The sequence below is a fragment of the Pelophylax lessonae genome (assembly GCF_965119305.1).
Source record: "Pelophylax lessonae genome assembly, chromosome: 7".
In the NCBI taxonomy this organism is placed as follows: domain Eukaryota; kingdom Metazoa; phylum Chordata; class Amphibia; order Anura; family Ranidae; genus Pelophylax; species Pelophylax lessonae.
The window spans coordinates 77,193,301-77,218,413 of NC_138774.1; the positions used below are offsets into that span (position 1 = coordinate 77,193,301).

Genomic DNA, 25,113 nt, shown 5'->3' on the forward strand with positions numbered 1-25,113 from the left:
AGATTGTGTTCACTGCACCCCAAAAAGATTGTGTTCACTGCACCCCAAAAATGATTTTGTTCACTGCACCCCAAAAAGGATTTTGTTCACTGCACCCCAAAAAGGATGTTGTTCACTCCACCCCAAAAAGATTGTGTTCACTGCACCCCAAAAAGATTGTGTTCACTGCACCCCACAAAGGATTTTGTTCACTGCACCCCAAAAAGATTGTGTTCACTGCACCCCAAAAAGGATGTTGTTCACTGCACCCCAAAAAGGATTTTGTTCACTGCACCCCAAAAAGATTGTGTTCACTGCACCCCACAAAGGATTTTGTTCACTGCACCCCACAAAGATTGTGTTCACTGCACACCAAAAAGGATTGTGTTCACTGCACCCCAAAAAGATTTTGTTCACTGCACCCCAAAAAGATTGTGTTCACTGCAGCCCAAAAAGATTGTGTTCACTGCAGCCCAAAAAGATTGTGTTCACTGCAGCCCAAAAAGATTGTGTTCACTGCAGCCCAAAAAGATTGTGTTCACTGCAGCCCAAAAAGATTGTGTTCACTGCAGCTCACACACAGAAAAATGGATGTGGATCACTGACACCTGCCTATCTCCAATCCCACACCACACAGCAATATCGATTGTAGTTTGTAGAACACAGTTTCCCTAAAATTCAGCAGACTCTGTCCCTAACAGGATTGAGAAGAGATCGTAGATCAGGATTGAGTGCAGACCCCACCCCCCACACAGCAATATCGATTGTAGTTTGTAGAAGACACTGACCCTATATAATTCAGCAGACTCTATCCCTAAAATGCCTACAACTCGCCCTGCCTAAACACTCCGACCTGTCCCTCAATTCTATCCGGACACAAATGGTTTTTTCCTGCCTATCTTTCCCTAATCAGCAGCCAGCACGTTGATGTGTGCTCTGTCCCTGAATCTAAGCAGCATAATGACGCCGCTGCGGCTGCCTCGAACTTATAAAGACTTGGTCACATGCTTCAGACGGCCAATCACAGCTACTGAGACATTTGCAGGCATGGCTGGGATGGCTTAAGGCACACCAGTTAAACGATTGTTGATTGGCTGTTGAAAGCCCGCCATGAAAAGAGCGCCAAAGCATGCAAAACCCGGAAATAAAACGACCGAACACGGATTTTTACCCGAACATACAGTAAAGTGTCCGTGTCCGTGTTCGGGTACAAAAAATCCAATTATTCGGTACGAACACGAATAATACAGTCCGTGTTCGCTCAACACTAATGCTGATATCTTTCGTATGTCTGTAAATGGCACTGAGACGTTGTTAGACTTCTGAGCATCATTAGTGTGACACATGGTAGTTTCACATCCTAGCCATTGCCACATATGTGCCCACAGTCATGTCACTAGCCTTCTGCTGTTACCATTATGTGCCAATGGCACTTACAGACTCACCCTGCATAGAGAGTTTCCAGTTTGCAGAACCACAATCTAAGTGTCAGCAGACAAATGTTGTCCATACATGTTTCCATTTTCTTATCCAATGTTCCCATGGAATCTGCAGAAGGTTGAATGGTCATAAATTCCCGTCCAATTGATTTAAACTCCGTTTCGATCAAACTAGGTCGATTGACTAAGTCAGAAAATAATCAATCGTTTTCCATTGATTGGCAGTACTAAGATATTTTGAATACAAACTTATCCCGATCTTTCAGATTATGAGATTACATAGTGGAAAAAGAAGTATGATTGAAAAAACGTATGACCGTGTGTTACAATTTTTTCAATTAATCAAACTCTACTTCCCTGTGTGTGGCAAACCCATCAAATGTGTTGACAATTATAGATTGTTCGTTTTATCATTCTGATAGTAAGAGCTTGTTCGTAAAAAAATGATCATTTATCGAAGCATGTATAACCACCATTAGAGCGATCGGCACTGGGGCTTAAAGTGGAATTAAACCAATAAAAAAAAAAAAAACAATGCTGACAGGTAAGATTTTTATGACAGAAGAGACCCCATCGGTCTCTCAAAACCCTTCTTCCTGCCACTTTCTCCTTGAAGAAAGATCAGAAGAAGATGGCAATGCCCATGACTGAAGGGGGCGCTGAAAACGCAGTGCTGGAAGAGATCACTTGCCAGGTAAGTCTGATAAAATGTGCTAATATAAAATATATTGGCAGACATTTTAATTCCATTTTAAGTAACTCTGGACTGAACCCCTTACACACACAATCACTGCCACCACACATATAACATGTTTAGCAGAAACACAAATTATTCACCTTGGTCAGTGTTAGAAGACTGACTGTTAAGAAATATTTGTCATAAATGCTGTCACACAGACAGGAATGTTTCAGAAAATAACACTGTAATAGTGCTGTCAAAGAGACCGAAGTTATTTAAGTTCTGGTTTAGTACATTAGAGATAAGCTTAACTATGTTAAAGTATCGCTTAATACAAGAAAAGAAAAAAACGATGTAGTAAAAAATATTAAAACAGAAAAAAGACAAATAATACAACAGTAAAACAGAAGGAATTAAGACTGAAAATACTTATCAATGTCCTGGGTTCTTTGGGTTCGGCAGAGTTTAGTCAATAAGCTCTGAATTGATTTGAGATTTCAGAGTCACTGGCCCTCAAGAAAAAATGTCTCTTGACAGAGTGTACTTCTTCATTATGGTAAAGGAGAGTGGTAAAGCTGCAGATACAACAGCTTTTTGTGGACCTTCTAGAGCATTATGGTTGCCCTCAAAGGGCCGGTTATATCTGTAAGATTAGATTCCAGAACACCCCACGCCCCCCCCCTTACACCCTGACATGAGATGTCAAGAGTCACCCACCCTTCCTTACGTCACAATGCATACCCTTACCTTGTGCTGCTGCCAGGAAGAATATGCGGGTGGATTTTGGAAAAAGAAAGTGCAAGGTCTGGAGGAGAACCAGAGGAGAGCTGGAGTCAGCTTCCAGAGTCTGTTGAATGCTGAGACCAGGGAAGGCAGAGACAAGGTGGTGTTGAGGCTTCACAGAGATGCGTAGGATCTGTAGGAGGAGTTCTGCCCTCCTCTAGTGCGGACTGCTGAGAAGAGGGGGATGGGCAATGACAAGCCTTTCTGCAGCTGCACAGAGGAGTGCAGGATCTGGTGAAGGAGTTCTGTCCTCTCTGCTGTGGAGTACTGAGACAAGGTGGGGGCAGAGACAAGGGGGCTGCCGCAGCTGAAGGAGAGGTGTGAGCCATATGAAATGGCCTGGGGGGCCGCATTCGGCCCGCGGGCCTTGTGTTTGAGGCCTGTGTTCTAGAGCGTGTTACTGCACCCTCCCCACATCCAATAACAAGAACTAAGGGATAGAACACAGAAGTTCCAAAATGTTTTATTCTACTTTATCGGCCTCTCTTTTGATGATGTTTCTTAATTTTACTATTATTCTGGAATCAATTTTCCTAAATATTTTTTTTACCTATATAAAAAGATAGAGAATGCTGTAATTGGGGTCCACTCATAATATGAATTCTCCCAGGCCCTACAGTGGTAAATGATGAGGCCTTATATATACCATTGTGTTTTGTCTACCACAGGTCATAATGCAGCTCAAACTGCAGCAAATACTCTAATGTACCTGCTAGTATACAGTGGGTCTAAACTTAACTTCAGCTCATATCTTGATGAATTTCTTTGGGGAATCACATTTCACCTACTAGAGTACATAGGAGACAGCACCTTCCTGCATCACCACTTCTCATACCCCCAACAGTCAGTTATCTACATGATAAATCCTTTTTCAATTTGGGCCATGCAATTTAAACAATGTGGTTGGTCCAGAATTTGGTGTTATGTCAAATTGGTGTATTAAACAAGTGTAACATTAGAATTCCCTGTAATCTTCCTTCAATTACATATCAGCTTACAAATGGATTATAGGACACAGTCCTGAAAATCAGAGCTACCCCTTTTCTATCAAAAGTTAAAATGTGTTATGTCTTACTTGTGTAGTGGCCAGTTGCCCTGTTTTGGAAACAAAGTTCCCGATTTCACCTTTGCCATTGTTTCCCTTGTTAGGGATATTGTAGATATATGTACTAAATGCCAAATGCTTGTAAGACTTACATTTCCGTCTGTAGAGGAACAGGAAGTGGGGCACCAGCAAACCCCCCTGGTCCAGAGGCCAATTCCCACATCACTGCCTATTACTGCCCTGGTGTAACACACATAATGGGTGGTGCCATCACATGACCCTCCAAAGCAGAACTACAGTGGGAATATTCAGGGCCAGCACACGGACACTTCCAAGATCTTTGTCAAAGATTTTAAGTAAGTTTGCTTAGTCTTTATCACTTTGTGTCTTTTAATGCGCAGGAGAGGCCTGCTGGTGGACCATCCATCCTGCATCCAAACAGAGATCGGAAGGAGAGAAAGTGCGAATAGGTGATGATCTGATCCTGGTCAGTGTATCCTCAGAGAGATACCTGGTAAGTTCCCAGTGCTACTCCATGAACTACTCTTATCAGGCCTGTCACAATCTCTCTTCTCTTTCAATACATTTTATTTAACCACTTAAGCCCCGGAAGATTTTACCCCCTTCCTGACCAGAGCCTATTTTGCGATTCGGCACTGCGTGAGTTTAACGGACAATTGCGCGGTCGTGCGACACTGTACCTAAACGAATTTGGCGTCCTTTTTTACCCACAAACAGAGCTTTCTTTTAGTGGTATTTGATCACCTGTGCGATTTTTTGATCACGCGCTATAAACAAAAAAAGAGCGTCAATTTTGCAAAAATAGCAATATTTTTCAAATTTTTTTATATGAAATTCCCCCCAAAAAAATGTAAAAATCAAAATTTTTTAACATTTTTGGCCAATTTGTTTTATGCTACATATGTTTGGTAAAAAAAATCGCAAAAAGCGTATTTTGATTGGTTTGCGCAAAAGTTATCGCGTTTACTAACAAAGGGAAAGATTTTTGTTGTTTTTTTTTAACGCGTAATGGCGGCGATCTGCGATTTTTTTTTTGCGGGACTGCGACATTGCGGCGGACAGATCGGACCCTTGACTGACATTTTTGACACTTTTGGGGTTACCAGTGACATTTCTACAGTAATCAGTGCTATACATATTCACTGTTACTGTAAAAATACACTGGCAGTGAATGGGTTAACTTTTTTTTGAGAGGGAGGGGTTATGTGTGTCCCTAGGGCCGTGATTCTAACTGTGATTGGCTGTGGCTTGAGCTGTAGGAACAGCGATCAACGGTCCTACATAGTAGAACCGTATGATCACTGTTTCTACACAGGGGAGAATGACAGGCGGCTTGTTTACATAAGCCGCCTGCCTTTCTCCCTCTCCACCGACGATCGCCGAGTGACCGGCGGACATCGGGTCCGCCGGTCACATGCGCGGGGGGGTTTGTGACCACGCGGGAACAGGAGTGCGCCTCCGGGGGCGCGCGCTCGCTCCCGAGACCCTCGCAGGCTAGCGACGTAGATCTACGTCACTCTGCCTGTGAGGGGCTGACTGCCGACGTAAATAGGCGTGCGGCAGTCGGCAAGTGGTTAAACACTTATTGTTGAATGTTTTTTCCAACATGTTAGTACTTCATATGCAAGGTATTATGCAGAATATTTAAACAGAATAAGCAATTATAAAGACATTTGGGATAGTAAAACTGTATACCAGCAGATATATCAATACACATTTTCTAATTTTTTTGAACTGCTTGTCCCCTCTAGCACCTCTCCACTGCCAGTGGGGACCTTCAGGTTGATGCCTCATTCATGCAGACCCTCTGGAACATGAATCCAATTACCTCAGGCTGTGAAATTGCTGAAGGTAGGAAACTGCAAATTTGTTCAAAAAAAATAAAAATAAAAATAAAAACAAAACAGGAACAAGTAACACAAAATCTAAAACAAGGAAAATTTCACAGGGAGGATCAATTCCTGGGTGGGCTTATATGCAAACAAAGAAAAACAGAGATCGTAAACTTTTCAACTGCTCCAGGACTTCATTTGCAACAAGGCCATATATTTTTACCCTATTGCAGGGGTTTTGCTTTTGGTCCAAAGGTTGAGTTTCTGCAGGTGCCAGTTTTCATTATTGGTCACTAAAACTACTCATGATGTTTAAGGGCCAATGATGAGACAGGAGGGTGCAGGAAGGGATGGTCCAGCATCTGACTTTACTTTCTCAAGCTAGTGTTGAAAATCAGAGCACCAGAGCACTCAGGGTTCCTGGGTGGCTGAGGTTTGGAAAGGTATGTTTCAGAACTGGAGGGAGTCTGGTTTGCTTTCTTCAGGTCACTTTACCTAGTGAAAGAAATACTTTAGGCTCCGTTCACATGTAGGCGTTTTGGGGCGTTTTTGGGGAGTTTTTCTGCTCTAGGATCAGCTCTCAAAACGCCCAACAAGACAAATCCTATTCATTTCAATGGCCCCTGTTCACATCTGAGCGTTTTGACGCTGTGAGCAAAACGCCCAACGCTCAAAAAAGTACATGAGCTTCTTTTTGGGCAGATTACAGGCGTTTTCCATTGGTCTCTATTCAATCTAAAAACGCCCGCACAAAAAACGCCTGTAAATCACGGTAAAAATCGCGATTAAAAAAACGCGCGAAAACGCTACGCTCAGGTGTGAATGTAGCCTTAAAGTTGTAAATCTGCTGTTTTGATTCCACATATTTACATTTGTGATGACAGAAAACTGCATTGTAGCTCAAATTGGATTGGAGCCACAAACATTTAATATGGAATATTAAACTTCACAATTCATATCTGCTCATACATCCTAAAGCTCAACTCTAGCCAAGGATTTTCATTTTGTTTTGGATAGAGCAGGGAAGAGATAGACTCTGTCTGGCTTTAATGGCCATTTCTCTTCCTATTGGGAGGATTTTCCCTTACTTCCTGTCAGAACAGTACAAACCAAAAACATTTTTTAGTTAGGTGGAAATTTTTTTTGAATTTCTGACTCTGTTTTTTTTTATTTCTGACTGTGCTTTCCAGTCCTGATGTAAACCACACCCCCAAGTATTGTCCTGTTTTTATAGGAAATTGGGGAAACAACCGAAATATAAGTCTAATGCAAGCAAAACATTTTTTCATTATTAAAAGTTGACCTTTACCAAAAAACATATTCAGCTGGCACTGGCAGGAAAGCAGACTTTTCATTTTTCATGAAGAGTCTGCTTTGGCCTGTGTAGTCGAAGGTGCTTCTTGTTTTTCATCGAAATAACAGCCTGACAGAATTTTAACCCTTTGTTTCTCTATCCCAGTGATCTTCAAACTGCAAGCCAGGGGCCGGAGTGGCCCTTTGTTTGCTTTTATCTAGACCTTGGGACATTATTCTCCCCACTGTTGCTGGTGCATTATTCTTTCCCCACTGTTGCTGACACCTGCCACTGACACTGACAATGGGGCACTATTCCTCCCATTGATACCAACAATGGGGCACTACTCCTCCTATTGATACCAACGATGGGGCACTACTCCTCCCATTGATACCAATGATGGGGCACTACTCCTCCTATTGATACCAACGATGGGGCACTACTCCTCCTATTGATACCAATGATGGGGCACTACTCCTCCCATTGATACCAATGATGGGGCACTACTCCTCCTATTGATACCAACGATGGGGCACTACTCCTCCCATTGATACCAACGATGGGGCACTACTCCTCCCATTGATACCAACGATGGGGCACTACTCCTCCCATTGATACCAAGGATCGGGCACTACTCCTCCCATTGATACCAAGGATGGGGCACTACTCCTCCTATTGATACCAACGATGGGGCACTACTCCTCCTATTGATACCAATGATGGGGCACTACTCCTCCGATTGATACCAATGATGGGGCACTACTCCTCCTATTGATACCAACGATGGGGCACTACTCCTCCCATTGATACCAACGATGGGGCACTACTCCTCCCATTGATACCAACGATGGGGCACTACTCCTCCCATTGATACCAAGGATCGGGCACTACTCCTCCCATTGATACCAATGAAGGGGCACTACTCCTCCCATTGATACCAAGGATGGGGCACTACTCCTCCCATTGATACCAACGATGGGGCACTACTCCTCCCAATGATACCAACAACGGGGCACTATTCTTTCCATTGATACAAACAATAGGGAATTATTCCTCCCACTGACACCAACAATGGGGCACTATTCCTTCTACTGACCCCAACGATGGGGCACTATTCCTCCCACTGACACCAACAATAGGACACTATTCCTTCCACTGACTCCAACAATGGGGCACTATTCTTCCCACTGACACAAATGATAGGACACAATTACTCCCATTGATATCAATGATGGGCATTGTATACTCCCACTGACTCCAGGACACTTTCTACTCCCACTGGCCACAGTTCAGCCTCTCTAAAGTTGAAAGGACAACAAAACTGGCCCCTTTGTTTAAAGAAAACTGAGCTGGAGTTAGGCTTGCTTCAAAATATTCCACCTGTGTGACTGTTAGAGCTATGATAAAATAAACAGTACATCTTTTTTTATATAGACAAGGTTGTAGTTTTTCTTTCAATCGCTTTGGATGTATATTTTTTGCAAGCATTTGTTAGTGGAGTTGTTCTCATAAACAATATTATTCTATTTCTACAGGATATGTAACTGGAGGAGATGTCCTCCGATTGTTCCATGGCCATATGGATGAATGTTTGACCATTTCCTCCACCGACCAAGGAGAGGAGCAACGAAGGTAAGTCATGCCCTGCATGTGACTAGGAACAGATTTAATTTGAATTGTACGTAACCATTCTCTTCCTTGTCTGACTCTGCTGTCCTCAGGATTCCCCATTATGAAGGAGGGGCTGTTTGCTCTCATGCACGCTCATTGTGGAGGCTGGAACCCCTGAGAATTAGGTAATATTCATTTTCCCATTACCTGAGAGTAAGCTCATTTTAACTTTAGTTGGTCAGGATTCTTAATAGTACGACAAAGAAACAGCTGCATGCATTTTTTGCTATTATTGTATAAGACAATGGATATAAATATATTCTCAGCTCAGTGTCTTGGGGTTGTTTGAGATTCAGTTTTCTGCAGGATATGCTTCGTCGAGTTACTTAAAAGAGTAGCTACTGTCACATACTTGATTAAACTGTTTGAAAAGCTGAAATTCTTATGTATTCTTTGTTTCAGCTGCAAAATGATTTGTAAAGCAGTACATAATCACTACTAATCAACGTGCTTGTGCTGTGCTATACGGTTGCACAGCATAGGGAGATGACAGCAGTCATTATGCAACCTCTTTACCATTACACTACTATTTTGGCCACCAGTGCATCTTAAGTCACTGGTGATACCCAACCCTGGAACCTTTCTCACCTGTAAACCCACCTAAATACTTCACAACCCCTTCAAACCGGATTTAAAATTTCATTTATTTTATGCCACTTCAGTATCAATACCGATTCAGGCTGTAGCCCTATAATTAAAAATATTTGAATACATAAGAAAATCCAACAAGTTTGTTTATAATTGAACTTTGCCTGTAACTCTTTAAGAGCCGGTTCACACTGAGGCGACACGACTCCTTACTACTTCGGGGGCGACTTGTGCAGTCCCGTGCACCACGACTTCGGAGCGACTTGCAGGGACTTCACATAATGGAAGTCTATGCAAGTCGCTCCGAGGTCACCCCGAAGTAGTACAGGACCCTTTTTCTAAGTCAGAGCGACTTGTGTCGCTCCTATTAGAACGGGTCCTGTAGCGGTCAATGGACCGCGAGGGAGCGCGACTTGTCAGGCTGACAAGTCGCCTGACAAGTCGCGCTAGTGTGAACCGACTCTAAAGGGTGAGTCTACCGAAAAGTGAAATATTAGCTACAAGTGAAGCCTGGAGGGTCAAGTAAGCCTGTGGCTATTTATATGTCTTGGAAACTCCAATAAGGAGATCTCCCCACCATAATTAAAGACTGTTTCTGATCATCTTGAAGTGTAGGGTGTTTCCACCCACCTTTGCATATTCTAATTCCTCCTTTTTTATTCCCCATAATATTAAAGTATATTTAAAATGAAACAGAGTCCCTGAGAGATAAAGGGTATTGTCACAAAGTTTAATTCTCCAGCATCTACCAAAAACTAAAATATAAGTTTAGGATCAACAGAGCTTTTAGTTACTGCATAGGTTTTGTCTTATTTTACAGCTGGAGTGGGAGCCACATGAGATGGGGAATGCCATTCCGTGTGCGTCATGTGACTACTGGCCGATATTTAGCACGTGAGGAAGAGAAGGGCTTGGTGCTGCTTGACGCTGAGAAAGCTCACACAAAAGCCACCACCTTCTGCTTTCGGATTTCCAAGGTACATGGCAGTTTTCAGCCAGTGCACTATATGTTATTATTATACTGTATATAGAAATTAAATATTACTGCATAGTGTGTATGTGCCTTTTGTAGACTTGGCTGATTGACAGCACAACTTCCAAAGCTCTACTCGGTTATGACATGCTGAGGTTGGAAGTAGCTCAACACCGTTTCAATTATTTTTTAATTCTTTCACATTTTTCTGACCATTAATTTAATGGAGGGAGTTTTAAGGGTTTTTTTTTTTCATATATATATGTGTGTTTTCCTTCTGAAATGTCTTTGGGGTTATGGATGATGGATGATGGATCATTTAAATGTGAATAGTGCTTGGTGGAGTGGTAATTTACCAAGATGTTGATATTCTCTCCTTCTCTATTTTCCATGATAAAATATATTGGTGTGGCGCTAGCAGTGCTGAACCCCCCCCCTACACACACACACACACACACACACACACTTAAATTAGTGTTAAAATCTTCCTATTACCCAATAATTTTTCACATGCAAATATTGCTTTAACAATGTTATCATGTGAAATCAAACCTTATAAAGTGCTTTGGCCAATAAAGTGCAGTATCTTACAATGAATTCAATAAAGTGCTACAGTATCCCACAAAAGTGAGTACACTCCTCACATTTTTGTAAATATTTTCTTATATCTTTTCACATGACAACACTGAAGAAATGACACTTTGCTACAATGTAAAGTAGTGAGTGTACAGCTTGTATAACAGTGTAAATTTGCTGTCCCTTCAAAATACCCCAACACACAGCCATTAATGTCTAAACCGCTGGCAACAAAAGTGAGTACATCCCTAAGTGAAAATTTCCAAATTGGGTCAATTATCTATTTTCCCTCCCTGGTGTCATGTGACTCATTAGTGTTACAAGGTCTCAGGTGTAAATGGGGAGCAGGTGTGTTACATATGGTGCTCTAACTCTCTCATACTGGTCACTTAAAGCTCATCAACATGGCACCTCATGGCAAAGAACTCTTTAAGGATCTGAAAAAAAGAATTGTTGCTCTACATAAAGATGGCCTAGGCTATAAGAAGATTGGCAAGACCCTGAAACTGAGCTGCAGCACGGTGGCCAAGACCATGCAGCGGTACAGGACAGGTTCCACTCAGAACAGGCCTCGCCATGGTCAACCAAAGAAGTTGAATGCACGTGCTCAGCATCATATCCAGAGGCTGTCTTTGGGAAAAAGACATATGAGTGCTGCCAGCATTGCAGCAGAGGTTGAAGGGGTGGGGGGTCAGCCTGTCAGTGATCAGACCATATGCCGCACACTGCATCAAATTGGTCTGCATGACTGTCATCCTCTTCTAAAGATGATGCACAAGAAAACCTGCAAACAGTTTGCTGAAGACAAGCAGACTAGGGACATGGATTGCTGGAACCATGTCCTGTGGTCTGATGAGACCAAGATAACTTATTTGGTTCAGACGGTGTCAAGCATGTGTGGCGGCAATCTGGTGAGGAGTACAAAGACAAGTGTGTCTTGCCTACAGTCAAGCATGGTGGTGGGAGTGTCGTGGTCTGGGGCTGCATGAGTGCTGCCGGCACTGGGGGAGCTACAGTTTATTGAGGGAACCATGAATACCAGCATGTACTGTGCCATACTGAAGCAGAGCATGATCCCCTCCCTTCGGAGACTGGGCCGCAGGGCAGTATTCTAACATGATAACCACCTCAAACACACCTCCAAGATCACCACTGCCTTGCTAAAGAAGCTGAGGGTAAAGGTGATGGAATGGGCACGCATGTCTCCAGACCTAAACCCTATTGAGCATCTGTGGGGCATCTTCAAATGGAAGGTGAAGGAGCGCAAGGTCTCTAACATCAACCAGCTACATGATGTTCTCATGGAGGAGTGGAAGAGGACTCCAGTGGCAACCTGTGTAGCTCTGGTGAACTCCATGCTCAAGAATGTTAAGGCAGTGCTGGAAAATAATGGTGGCCACATAAAATATTGACACTTTGGGCCCAATTTGGACATTTTGACTTCGGGGTGTATACACTTTTGTTGCCAGCCGTTTAGATATTAATGGCTGTGTGTTGAGTTATTTTGAGGGGACAGCAAATTTACACTGTTATACAAGCTGTACACTCACTACTTACATTGTAGCAAAGTGCGATTTCTTCAGTGTTGTCACATGAAAATATATAAAAAAAATTTACAAAAATGTGAGGGGTGTACTCACTTTTGTGAGATACTGTATATGTTTCCTATGCAAAAGTTTCTGTGCAAATTAAAAGTGCTTAAATAAAGTGCAAGTGTATTTCTGTGTCTTCTCTTGCTTTCTGTGATCACCCGTGCTCCTCTCTTGAACACTTCACTCACCGGAGCTCCTTGACCCTGTATAAATTGTAAGTGGGTCAGTGATGCTTTATTATTTTTTTTTAACTTATTACAGGTACTTATATAGTGCCATCCATTTATGCAGCGCTTTACATAGATTATGCATTCACATTAGTCCCTGCCCTGTAAGAGCTTGCAATCTATGGTCCCTAACTCACATTCATACATACTAGGGTCAATTTAGAAAGGAGTCAATTAACCTACCAGCATGTTTTTGGATTCTGGGAGGAAACCAGAGTACACCCACCCAGGCAAAGGGAGAACATGCAAACTCCAGGCAGGTAGTGCTGTGGTTGGGATTTGGACCGGCAACCAAAGTGCTGCTAACCACTTAGCCACTGGTGCTTTAAGATGTATCTCTCCTCCAGCAGTACCTCTGGAATGGCTCAGCAGGACTTGTATCTCCACCTCTTCCAAAACTCTCCTCCAATGCAAAAATTTAAGGGAAGAACCCAGGAGGCAGCCTCCAAAAGTGTAAACCTGTTTTTTATTTGCGATTAAAAGCAAATAAAATACACCTCTAAGCCAGTTCACATATGAGCGATCCGACTTGCCGGGGCGACCTCACAGGTCGCGGTGCGCAGCTCGCACCGCGACCTCAGAGCGGCCGGCACGGAATTCATATCATTGAAGTCAATGCAGGTCGCTCCGGGTCGCCCCAAAGAAGCTCCGGACCCTTTTTCTAAGTCGGAGCGACTTGTGTCGCTCCTATTAGAACGGGTCCACAGCTTCTCTATGGCAGGCGACCTACGGCGACCTGTCAGGCGACCAGGTCGCCTGACAGGTCGCCCCAGTGTGAACGGGGTCTTAATGTATTGCTTGTAACTCACAAGCTAAAACACATGTAAACACTACCTGAAGCCTCTTGGGCTCAAAAGACCAGAAGTATGGAAGTGGAAATTAATATCAACCCTGCTATGTTTACATGTGTTTTAGCTTGAGAGTTACAAACAATACATTAAAGTAAGTGTATTTTAATTGTGATTAATTTAAAATCAAAATGCAGCAGACAACATATGGATGAACTTCCGAAATGTCAAAGGTTGCGTTGTTGTTGAATGGTTATTTGAACAACATCATTAGAACATGTTAACTCTTAGATCTTTTACACTGCAGGAAAAGTTGGATGTTGCTCCTAAAAGAGATATAGAAGGAATGGGACCAGCTGATATCAAATATGGCGAATCAATGTGCTTCGTCCAACACGTGAATAGTGGTCTCTGGCTGACCTATGCTGCTGCAGATTCCAAAGTTGCTCGACTGGGACCTTTAAAGCGCAAGGTGAGCATGAAGAAACTGGATGCATTTGTCTCACTAGCTGTTTTAATAAGGGCTTATTAAAGGAAACCTTTGCTGAGGGAAATATAGTAGCTACAAATGTTAAGTTCCCTTCTGAAAATGCTAGCAATCTGGTTGTAGTGGTGATTCTTTTTGAGCCACTTATCTAGGATAAATATGTGGATCAGGCATTCTGAGTTGACTTAAGAGATCACTTGCTGCATGTTTATTTTGGATAGAGGGCTGAGAAAGTATTGAAATAAACTTGCCAAACAGCTAGCATTTCCAAAAGAAAAGGTCAGCAATGGCAGCCTCCATATTTCTCTCAGTACACATTTACTTTAAGTAGGTTTGCTTAAGTAGCGATGATTCTAAATATCTTTGTTAAGTTTATGTTGATTTTTGTAGGCCATTTTGCATCAAGAAGGTCATATGGATGACGCATTGTCTTTGTCTCGCTCCCAAAGAGAGGAGTCTCAGGCAGCCAGAATGATCTACAGTACAGCTGGTCTTTTCAACATATTCATTAAGTAAGTCTAGTAGGGGTCAATCCAAGTGTTATTAATTTTGCATGGCTACTACACTAAAGAAGAACTAAGGGAAGCATCAAGTATGGGAGGCATTAGGAAAGTGTTCTTGGTTATGGTCAGAATTTCCCAGGTTGGCTTAAGTGGTGTTTCTCTGTTCATTATCCAGAGGTCTGGACAGCTTGACTGGGAAGAACAAGCCTTCAAAACCAATCTCACTACCCTTAGACATGGTCGTTTTAACCCTGCAAGATTTAATTGGCTATTTCCAGCACCCAGAGGAGGAGCTACAACATGAGGAAAAACAGACCAAGCTCCGGTCTCTTAAAAATCGTCAGAACCTCTTCCAGGAAGAGGTGAGCATCTAGATTTTAATCATTCATCAATCCATGTTAATTTATAATTTTCTCTATTCATGACTTGGTCAATTTGTGATCTAATATTTATTTGTATAACCTATATCTGGAATTTTTCCTTATCCCTCTTCAGGGAATAATTTCTCAAGTCTTGGACTGTATAGACCGACTGAATATCTATAGCACAGCTGCCCACTTTGCAGAGTTTGCTGGTGAAGAAGCAGCTGAATCCTGGAAAGAGATTGTGAACTTGCTATATGAATTGCTTGGTATGTACCATTACCTCTAGATGGGAGATTTACCTTACTGTACAAATGCTTTCAGTAAGTCCTTTTCCATTCAGCACAAATAGTAATTCCCTGGCTTTTGAAGAACAGATACACTTGGATTGCTAGGCTCTTAACAACCAGGACACTTGGGTCTTCTGGAGAATGCTTTGGATTTTGGGCTTGCCATCTAATGCAAAAACTGATATACTAGTGGTATATCCCCCAGGCCATTGAACCACCCTATAAAAAGGGAAGCTATAACTCAAAAATTAGTGCTAAAAGGGGTGGAAAGCAGCTATAGTAACGTGCTAGTGAATAGGTAGGGAGTAACCTTGAAAGGATTACCTATAGCGCTTGCTCAATATAAAGTGCGATTTCTTAGATACAAAGTATAAATTGTAGACCTATAATTCTAAAAAAATCTTAATAATGGTGCTTATATCAAAATGTATTAAGATCAGTGCAAAAATGAGTGAATAGATTGGTATAATATACAAAAATACTCATTCAATAGGTTACACTGTAAAAAATGTAAAAATGTATAAAAAGTTGGTGTACGAAAAAAAATATTTCAAGAAAACAAATTTTCAGTTCATACGCAGTGCCGCAGTGCATGAGATATGTTAATAATCTCATAAATGTTCCACACAGTTCATAAACAAATGTAACTTTTTGTGACAAAAGTTCAAACGGATTAGATAACTTTATGCAGTGCAAAAGTGCAGGTGCTCAGTGCCAGGCTCTCCAACTTGGATACTGGTGTCACTTTAGATTTCCACAGTGGCTAATAGTAAAATTGCTCACTCACCAGACCAAGTGAGTCTTATATGCCATATGGCATTAAGACCACATAAGCTTTTAGATGACCCCCAGGGATGGGATGGATTCCCTCCGGGTGGATGCTACCTCCTTACTCCAGTGCTGTCACTCCTCTGCTGCCCTCCTTCGGCCGGATATGTTGTAAGAAAGGGAAGCTCCAAATAGTGCAGTAACGTTAAAAGTATATTTATTGCACACAAAATCCAGTTACAGGAAAAAAGGGACAAGTAAAAGGTGTAAAACGCCATCACATACAGAGCTTGTGGAGCGGAGAGCGGTACTACCGGTTGCCTTCCACACAGCTCATGTGACGTCACGACGTGCGTTCAACTTAACGCGTTTCGTCATTGGCTGACGTCTTCACCTCTGAAGGTGAAGACAGAGGGAATCCATCCCGACCCTGGGGGTCATCTAAAAGCTTATGTGGTCTTAATGCCATATGGCATATAAGACTCACTTGGTCTGGTGAGTGAGCAATTTTACAATTAGCCACGGAGGAAATCTAAAGTGACACCAGTATCCGGTTGGAGAGCCTGGCACTGAGCACCTGCACTTTTGCACTGCACAAAGTTATCTAATCCGTTTGAACTTTTGTCACAAAAAGTCACATTTGTTTATGAACTGTGTGGAACATTTATGAGATTATTCACATATCTCATGCACTGCGTATGAACTGAAAAATGTTTTTCTTGATATATTATATATTTGATTTTTATACACCAATTTTTTATACATTTTTACAATTTTTACAGTGTGTAACCTATTGAATGAGTATTTTTGTATATTATACCAATCTATTCACTCGTTTTTGCACTGATCTATACACTTTAATATAAGCACCATTATTACGTTTTTTTAGAATTATAGGTCTACAATTTATACTTTGTATCTAAGAAATTGCACTTTATATTGAGCAAGCGTTATAGGTAATCTTTTCAAGGTTACTCCCTACCTATTCACTTGCCATCTAATGCCTGTAGGGAAATGAAATTCTGGATGCTCACATCTAGGGGAGTATAGTTTAGGCACATGTTCAATTTAGCCCCAAGCTTCCAGATGGAAATGTTTTATCTATCTGCACTATATGGCTAAAAGTTTGTGGACACCTGACCATTCACACCTATATGAGATTCTTGGACATCCCATTCCAAAACCATGGGTATTAGTTTAAAGTTGGCCTTCTCTCTTGGGGTTATATCCACCTCCACTCTTCTGGGAAGGGTTTTCATAGGATTTTGAAGTGTAACTGTAGAAATATGTGTATATTAGGCAAAACGAACATTTATAAGGTCCCGGTACTGATTTTGAATGAAAAAAAAAAACAGGCTTGTAATCAGTAATCTCAAAGGTGTTTAAAAGAATTAAAGTCAGGGTTTTGTGCAGGCCACTAAAGTTTGTCCGCATCTTACTTGTCATATCATATCTAATATAAATCCTGTATATTAATAATAATATCTATGTAGACCTGTATTTGTGCACATTTACTAAAGATCCTTAATACCCAAGTTAAAGTTTTGATATAAAAATGTATTATAAAAAAAACAATGTTCTACTGGTAGTATTAAAGCAGAACTAAATCCTCTTATCCTTTACAGCCAAAACATTTGCCTTATTAGCCTCTTTCTCCGCCGCTGACATTCCACCCGTGTGTGCTGCAGCTTGTTCCAACAGAAGCAACCTGTTTGGCCGGCTTCTGTCGAAGTGGCAAGACCTAAAAAGGTCTGCCGATCAGCTCCTAATCAGTGCTCTGACGAGAGTGTTCTGGCGAGGAGCTGTCTCCCTGTCAGAACACAATAGCACAGCAGGGGAGATCGCTGTACTAACATTGCATAGTTAGTACAGCAGCTCCTCCTGAGCTGTGAGTTTTTTTTTGTTCAGCCCTGCTTTATCTTGCACAACATGGCTCGAATTCTTTTGGGAAGCAGTTAAATCAGTGAGTTTAGTTCTGCTGTAATAAACTATGTGCAACATCTATCAGTAACAACAAAGGGAAGGTTTACAGTACTGGTTGGTCAGTATTGTTCTGTGTGTACTTCACTAATATAGATAAATAAATAAATCTGGATTTACCTCAACTGTAAAGTTTACTTAATATTTAAATGTTGGTTTGATCGATAATGGAGCGATGATAAAAGCATTGATGAAATTAAAATGCTATGTAGCGCAGATCCGTAAATGGTCTGGCTGTTTGATCCCAGGTTCCATTCACTGATAGGCACACTTCAGCCAAGCACACAGTATTTTCCAAACACTAGAGCCAGAAAACAAACTATGCATGTCTTTTTTTGTTTTTTATTTTTGGGTATGAACTTGGATAGGGTTAGGGTGAGCCTAGGGATATTCCATTGGACTTCAAACTAGTAGTAGAGGACACTAATGCTGAAATAATATTTCAGGTGAATGTATCCCCTTTTGACCTGTAGAAAAACGTGGAACTAAACCGAAACTCCTCAACAGGAATACAATGCTGAGGGTATTGGTAACAAAGTAAATCTCCTAAAAGAAGTCCAGAAGGCTGGTACTCATTGTGTCCTTAATACTGTGTAGCCACCTGCATTATCAGTCAGTTTCTGTAATACAATTGCCTGTGTCCTGGATCCTTAGGAAGCTTTCTGCAAATGCATACGGAGAATAGAACAGCGGTCTCCCAGCCAAACAGTAGCCAGGATCCAATAAATATTCTTGCAGTTGCAGGTGGATTTACCGGAGATACCACAGATCTCTGGCTTGGTCTTAATCCCCCAGGAACAAGAGACCTCAGCTCTGGAGTACAGCCTATTTATACCCCTTCAGCCCCCTTCTGGTCACTTATAACCCTGACTAGGGATTGGCTGGAGAAGAATCGAAATGCAGACTGGGATCTGTGTTCTTTCACCCACTATGTCCCAGCTCCCTGTCATACAGAGAGAAGTAACCAAGCCCACAACAGTAGAGCCCAAGAGCAGACATAACCAAACAATTGTTGTTCTCCCCGACTACAGGGAGGACAAAAACTCAATTTGACCACTAGTAGCCTAATGGGGTGCTACAGGTACAATGCATAACAGACCAATTATGACTGGCCAGAAGTCTGTTCCACATGTCTACTGTCATACTGCTGCACTGCAAGGACCTTTTGAGATGTTCTTGTCAACTTTTGCACACCTTGCTTAGACTTTGATCATAAAAGGCTGAGTTCACCACCAGTATGAGCAATAATTTGCTGTATGTCTGTTCTAGATAAATATCTGTTCAATTTACATTGAGCGTTTTATCTTTCAGCGTCTCTAATAAGGGGTAATCGATCCAATTGCGCATTGTTCTCCAACAACTTGGACTGGGTTGTAAGCAAACTGGATCGGCTGGAAGCTTCTTCAGGTGAGGGATAAAGACTCGCCATATAGCATACTATTACTTATGTAAAACTACTCCGTTTTTGGCCATGTATCCAACCTGTTAGAGTAGAAAAGCAGATGTGTAGTTGATTTTCTGTTTTTTATCAGTAATAAGTTTGTATAACTAATTTATCAAGATATCTATCTAAGGTATGTGTAGTATATAGTATCCAATTGTATTATCAACTGGAGACTGAAAAGAAGAATCTATTGCCTACCGAAGGTCAATATGGATAGTTGAGATGTCAAACACATAAATTAAGTCAAATGTGACACACAGTGAGCTGAGAATAGCATGAATAAAGGCTTGGAACATTTTGAAGCAGGGGTGCTCAATCCATGGCCCGTGGAGCCCTTTGATGTGGCCCTCGACCTCAAACCAGGGAAGTGCACTTCTATTTTATATGTGGGTTTGGTGCTTTCTGAAAGCACACGAAAACTGCTAAATGCAGGAGCTTTGCTGTGCTTTTAGAAAGTGCACCACACCCGCAAGATATCATAGAAGTCTGTGGCAAAGCACAGCTATCTCACAGGTGCACTGTGCTTCACCTGCAGTGCAGGTAAACCACAGTGCATCAGTGTGAAAGCAGCCTTATAGTGGGCTGAGGACAGTAAGGGGTTGTTTACGTGTGTACTTTGGGGGGCGGTAAAGCCCCATTGTTGACATTTGTTTTTACCACACACCCCTAACCAATGGTGCAGTGTCAGGGGTCGCAATGGTGAGCCTGCCCCATGCTCCAGAGGGTCTGTACAGCCCTCCTGCCACATTTTGTTTTAGACTTGGACAGGAGGAGTTGGGGGGCAGAATATACAGGAATGGATCCTCTCCATTTTCCTCCTGCGACCGCTGAAATCCAGCTTCACCTCCTCTCACTTTCGCCGGCATTCTGAGACTGCAGGAGGAAAATGTATATTATGCTTTTCAAATTAAAAAAATAAAAAATTCATAACCATTTAATTTTATTGTGGCCCGCGACTAGTTACCAAATCACTTAGGTGGCCCTCGTTCTTTAATAGGTTGAGCACCCCTGTTGTAAAGCATCCACAGCACACAGGAAGGCACCTCGTGGCATGTGAACCAGGGTATAATTTTTAAATGTGTTTCCTAGTTTTTTAAAGGGTTAATAACATAATTCTTGGACAAACTGAAATAGTTGCAGTATTACTAATGGTGTATGGCCAGGCAGAATACAATAGTTGGTCAAGTTCAGTTATCTGGTTACCTAGTTAATTATTACATTGTTTTCAGTGAGTCAGACATGGCTGGTAAACTTCAACTGTTCCATTGGAGAAGAACAATGAGGGACAAGCATTGTGTAGCACTACTGAGCGTAAAGTTGAGCTTGAATATGGAATTATTATTTTTTTTTATGGAATTATTAAATATGGCTGCCACAATGTACACATAGTGAATACATATCAACAGCTACAGCATTACTTTGCTTACTTTGACACACAGATCTAGAAAAATATTGAATACAGTTTCAGTTTACTTTTTAAAATTGACTAAAATTCATTGGTGATGCAGAATCAATCTTTAGAATAATTGCACGTGGAGTTTCTGTGTTTTATCCCAATCTTTTTGTTTCAGGCATTTTGGAAGTTTTGTACTGTGTATTGATTGAAAGTCCTGAAGTTCTGAATATTATAAAGGAAAATCACATCAAATCAATTATTTCTCTGCTTGATAAACATGGACGAAATCATAAGGTAAGTCGGGGATCAGGAAAGTCACCTACTTAGGGCCAATTTACCATTAGACACAGTAGGTGGGGGTAATAATTGGCCACGCATTTTTTCCTATGATTTGTAAAAATACAGCTATCTTATATAGCTTATTTGCATATTGTTACTATATTCTAAGCCGGATAAGAACCAGTAAAATCAGAAAAACAAGGGGGTATTTTTTTTGGCCCATTTAAGTTTGTGGGCCTACAGGCTCCACTGACTGGAAGTCCAGTCCTGCACTTGCTCATTTAGTTTTCAGTTATTAGTTTCTGTATTGGGTTTACTTAAAACAGCGCAAAGATCAACAAAATTCAGTGAGTCTACTATACTAAAAGGTTATCAGTAATGTATATCAAGAATTATGGCATATATCCATCAAAGGTTGTAGGCCTACAAATGTTGTGGGCCTATAACCTCCACTGATGGTATAAGATAGCAAAGTAGTCTGTGTCACAGGTATTAAAATTAAATGAATACAGCAGTCACTTATAACCACTAGGGCACAATAAATCAAATACAATTTGTAACCGCGCTAAAAAGTTCTCCAATAGAACAGGAAAGTGTAGAGTCACCTTAAAAACTAAAATTGCATCATTATATTCCAGTACTAAAAAATGCTCAAATCCACATGATAAATATTATGAAGTGAAATCCATATGTGAAAAATCAATAAATAAATAGATGCAGTATATCAAAAATGCGTAGTAAAATGATCACAGAATTCATGCAGCAAAGTTGTCCATACAGTGGATATAAAAAGTCTACACACCCCTGTTAAAATGTTGAGTTTCTGTGATGTAAAAAAATGAGACAAAGATAAAGCATTTCAGAACTTTGTCCACCTTTAATGTGACCTATAAACTGTACAACTCAGTTGAACAACAAACTGAAATCTTTTAGGTGGAGGGAAGTAAAAGGAAAAAAAAAGAATAATATGGTTGTATAAGTGTGCACACCCGTAAACTAATACTTTGTTGAAGCACCTTTTGATTTCATCACAGCACTCAAGTCTTTTTGGGTATGAATCTTTCAGCATGGCTCATCTTGACTTGGCAATATTTTCCCACTCTTCTTTGTAAAAACCCTCCAAATCTGTTAGACTCCTGTGCACACTTCTCTTCAGATCACCCCACAAATCGGATTCAGGTCTAGGCTTTGGCTGGCCATTCCAAAACTTTAATCATCTTCTGGTGAAGCCATTCCTTTGTTGATTTGGATGTATGCTTTCGGTCGTTGTCAAGCTGAGAGATGAAGTTCCTCTTCATGTTCAGCTTTCTAGCAGAAGTCTGAAGGTTTTGTGCCAATATTGACTGGTATTTGGAACTGTTAATAATTCCATCTACCTTGATTAAGGCCCCTGTTCCACTTAAAGATAAACAGCCTCAAAGTATGATGCTGCCGCCACCATGCTTCACTATGGGTATGGTGTTCTTTTAGTGATGTGCAGTGTTGTTTTTGTGCCAAACAAATATTTTGGAATTATAGCCAAAAAGTTCAACCTTGGTTTCATCAGGCCATAACACATTTTCCAACATGATTTTGGGAGACTTCAGATGTGTTTTTGCAAAATTTAGCCAGGCTTGGATGTTTTTCTTCGTAAGAAAAGGCTTCCGTCTTGCCACTCTACCGCATAGCCCAGACAGAATACAGGAGATTGTTGTCACATGTACCACACAGCCAGTACTTGCCAGATATTCTTGCAGCCACTTTAATGTTGCTGTAGGCCTCTTGGCATCCTCCCTGATCAGCATTCTTCTCGTCTTTGCCTCAATTTTGGAGGGACGTCCAGTTCTTGGTAATGTCACTGTTGTGCCATATTTTCTCCACTTGATGAGGACTGTCCTCACTGTGTTCCACTGTGCCTTGGAAATCCTTTTTACTCTTCTCCTGACTGATACCTTTTAACAATGAGAACCCTCTGATGCTTTGGAAGCTCTCTGAACCATTGCTTTTGCTGCAGGATGCGACTAGGAAAATGTTAGGAAAGACCTACTAGAACAGCTGAACTTTATTTGGGGTTAATCAGATGCACTTTAAATGATGGCAGGTGTGTACTGACTCCTATGTAACATGAGTTTGAATGTGCGATTGCTTAATTCTGAACACAACTACATTCCCAGTTCTAAGAGGGTGTGCACACGTATGCAAAAACCTTTTTTTAGTTTTTTATTTTTACTCCCCCCCCCCCCCCCCTAAAAGAATTTTAGTTTTTTTTTTTTTAATTGAGATGTACAGTTTATAGGCCACATTAGAGGTGGAAAAAGTTCTGAAATGATTTATCTTCGTTTCATTTTTTTTTACATCACAGAAACCTTACATTTTAACAGGGGTGTGTAGAGTTTTTTATATCCACTGTAGTGTATGAAGTGAAATTCATATAGGAATGCAAATAATCAAATATTAATCAAAGCTTTCATCACATAATTTGTGCAATAAAAGTGTCCATAATAAATTAAAATAAAATAAAAAAAAAAAAGTCCACAGTTTTCCAGTCCACCGTAAAGTGCAATGTGTTGAATGCAAAACCTCTTTAAATGTAAAAATTCTGCACCCAGTGCCCTCCACCGCCAAGGATTACTCACCCAAATTTTTTTTTAGATATATATAAATAAAAGTCAACCTGATTAATTATTATATACACATCCCAATCTCCAGTGGCTTCTAACACTGATCATAGTCTGTTCCCTAACGTGCTCATTTGTGTTTCAATTATTTGTTTCTCTGCTGGAGTTGTTTAAAACAGCATGAGGATCAACAAAGTTGTGGTTACTCTACTAAAAGGTCATCAGTGAGAATGAATGCACATTGTGCTTTGTATGAGATGCTACGTACCACCACCTCCAGAGGCACTTTTACAGCTCTTCAATCTGCACAAATGTCACATACTCTTCTAATGAAACTGCTAAAAACGAATAATACAATGATTGGTTGGGATGCAGCTTTTTGTTACATTTTGCATCAACCAACACTTTTTTTTTTATTTCCCTCAGGTTCTGGATGTCCTCTGTTCTCTCTGTGTATGTAATGGGGTAGCTGTAAGATCCAATCAGAATCTTATTACGGAGAACCTGCTACCACGAAGAGATCTCCTTCTCCAGACCAGAATGGTCAACTATGTCACCAGGTGATTACTTTTCTCTGGCTTTTAGAAAGATATAGACCTGCTGCTTTCAAGTATCGTATTTACAATCAGTAATCATGCAAGCTGTAACATTTTTTTTTACATTCTTCACTTGCCAAAAAAAAATGGATGTTTAAGTCTATAAAAACAGATACTGTGTATTGTTTATTTTAGGAAAGACCTCTATATCCCTGTGGATTTAATTTTAAAGCCTATCTCATTCCACACAGAAAAGCCATCTTTTCCATTTCTCCCCGGCAACATTTAGGTTAGGAGAAGTGGAATAGCTAAATAGGAGGCAGTGGTCCTAAATAAATTGATGTTTGCTTTGCAAAGAAGGATGAGGGAAATTGGAAAAAGAGCTGTATTTACCAAGATGGCCTAGCGCAGTGGTCTCCAAACTGCGGCCTGCAGGCTGAATGCGGCCCTTTGTTTGCCTTTTTCTGGTGCTTGGGACACTACTCCTCTATCTGACATCAACTGGGTATTATTCCTCCAACTGACATCAATGATTTAGCATAAATTCTTCCTCTTACACCAACGATGGGGCACTATTCCTCTCACACCAAAGATTTGGCACTATTCCTCACACTCACACCAATGATGGGGCATTAACCCTCCCATTGACACCATCAATGAGACATAAATTCTTCCTCTGACACCAAAGGTGGGGCACTATTCCTCCCACTGGCACCAATGATGGGGCACTATTCCTCCCACTGGCACCAATAATGGGGCACTAACCTTCCTATTGACACCAACAATGGGACACTATTCCTCTCTCTGACATCAACAACGGGGTATTATTCCTCCAACTGATAACAATGATGGAGCATAAATTCTTTCTCTTACAACAAAGATGGGGCACTATTCCTCCCACTTACAACAAAGATGGGGCACTATTCCTCCCACTTACACCAAAGATGGGGCACTATTCCTCCCACTGCCACCAATGATGGGGCA

The 25,113-nt window shown here is 41.1% G+C and overlaps 1 protein-coding gene across 1 annotated transcript in view; it reads left to right on the forward strand.

Moving 5' to 3' along the window:
* Positions 1–25,113, forward strand: part of RYR1 (ryanodine receptor 1) — a 359,853-nt gene that overhangs the window by 105,304 nt on the left and 229,436 nt on the right. The window contains exons 6-17 of the mRNA XM_082264106.1: positions 4,327–4,439; positions 5,698–5,797; positions 8,608–8,704; positions 8,794–8,868; positions 10,152–10,308; positions 13,795–13,959; positions 14,365–14,486; positions 14,653–14,839; positions 14,973–15,108; positions 19,189–19,284; positions 20,893–21,011; positions 24,020–24,153. Coding sequence (XP_082120232.1) covers positions 4,327–4,439; positions 5,698–5,797; positions 8,608–8,704; positions 8,794–8,868; positions 10,152–10,308; positions 13,795–13,959; positions 14,365–14,486; positions 14,653–14,839; positions 14,973–15,108; positions 19,189–19,284; positions 20,893–21,011; positions 24,020–24,153 — 1,501 coding nt within the window. The remainder of the gene's footprint in view (positions 1–4,326; positions 4,440–5,697; positions 5,798–8,607; positions 8,705–8,793; positions 8,869–10,151; positions 10,309–13,794; positions 13,960–14,364; positions 14,487–14,652; positions 14,840–14,972; positions 15,109–19,188; positions 19,285–20,892; positions 21,012–24,019; positions 24,154–25,113) is intronic.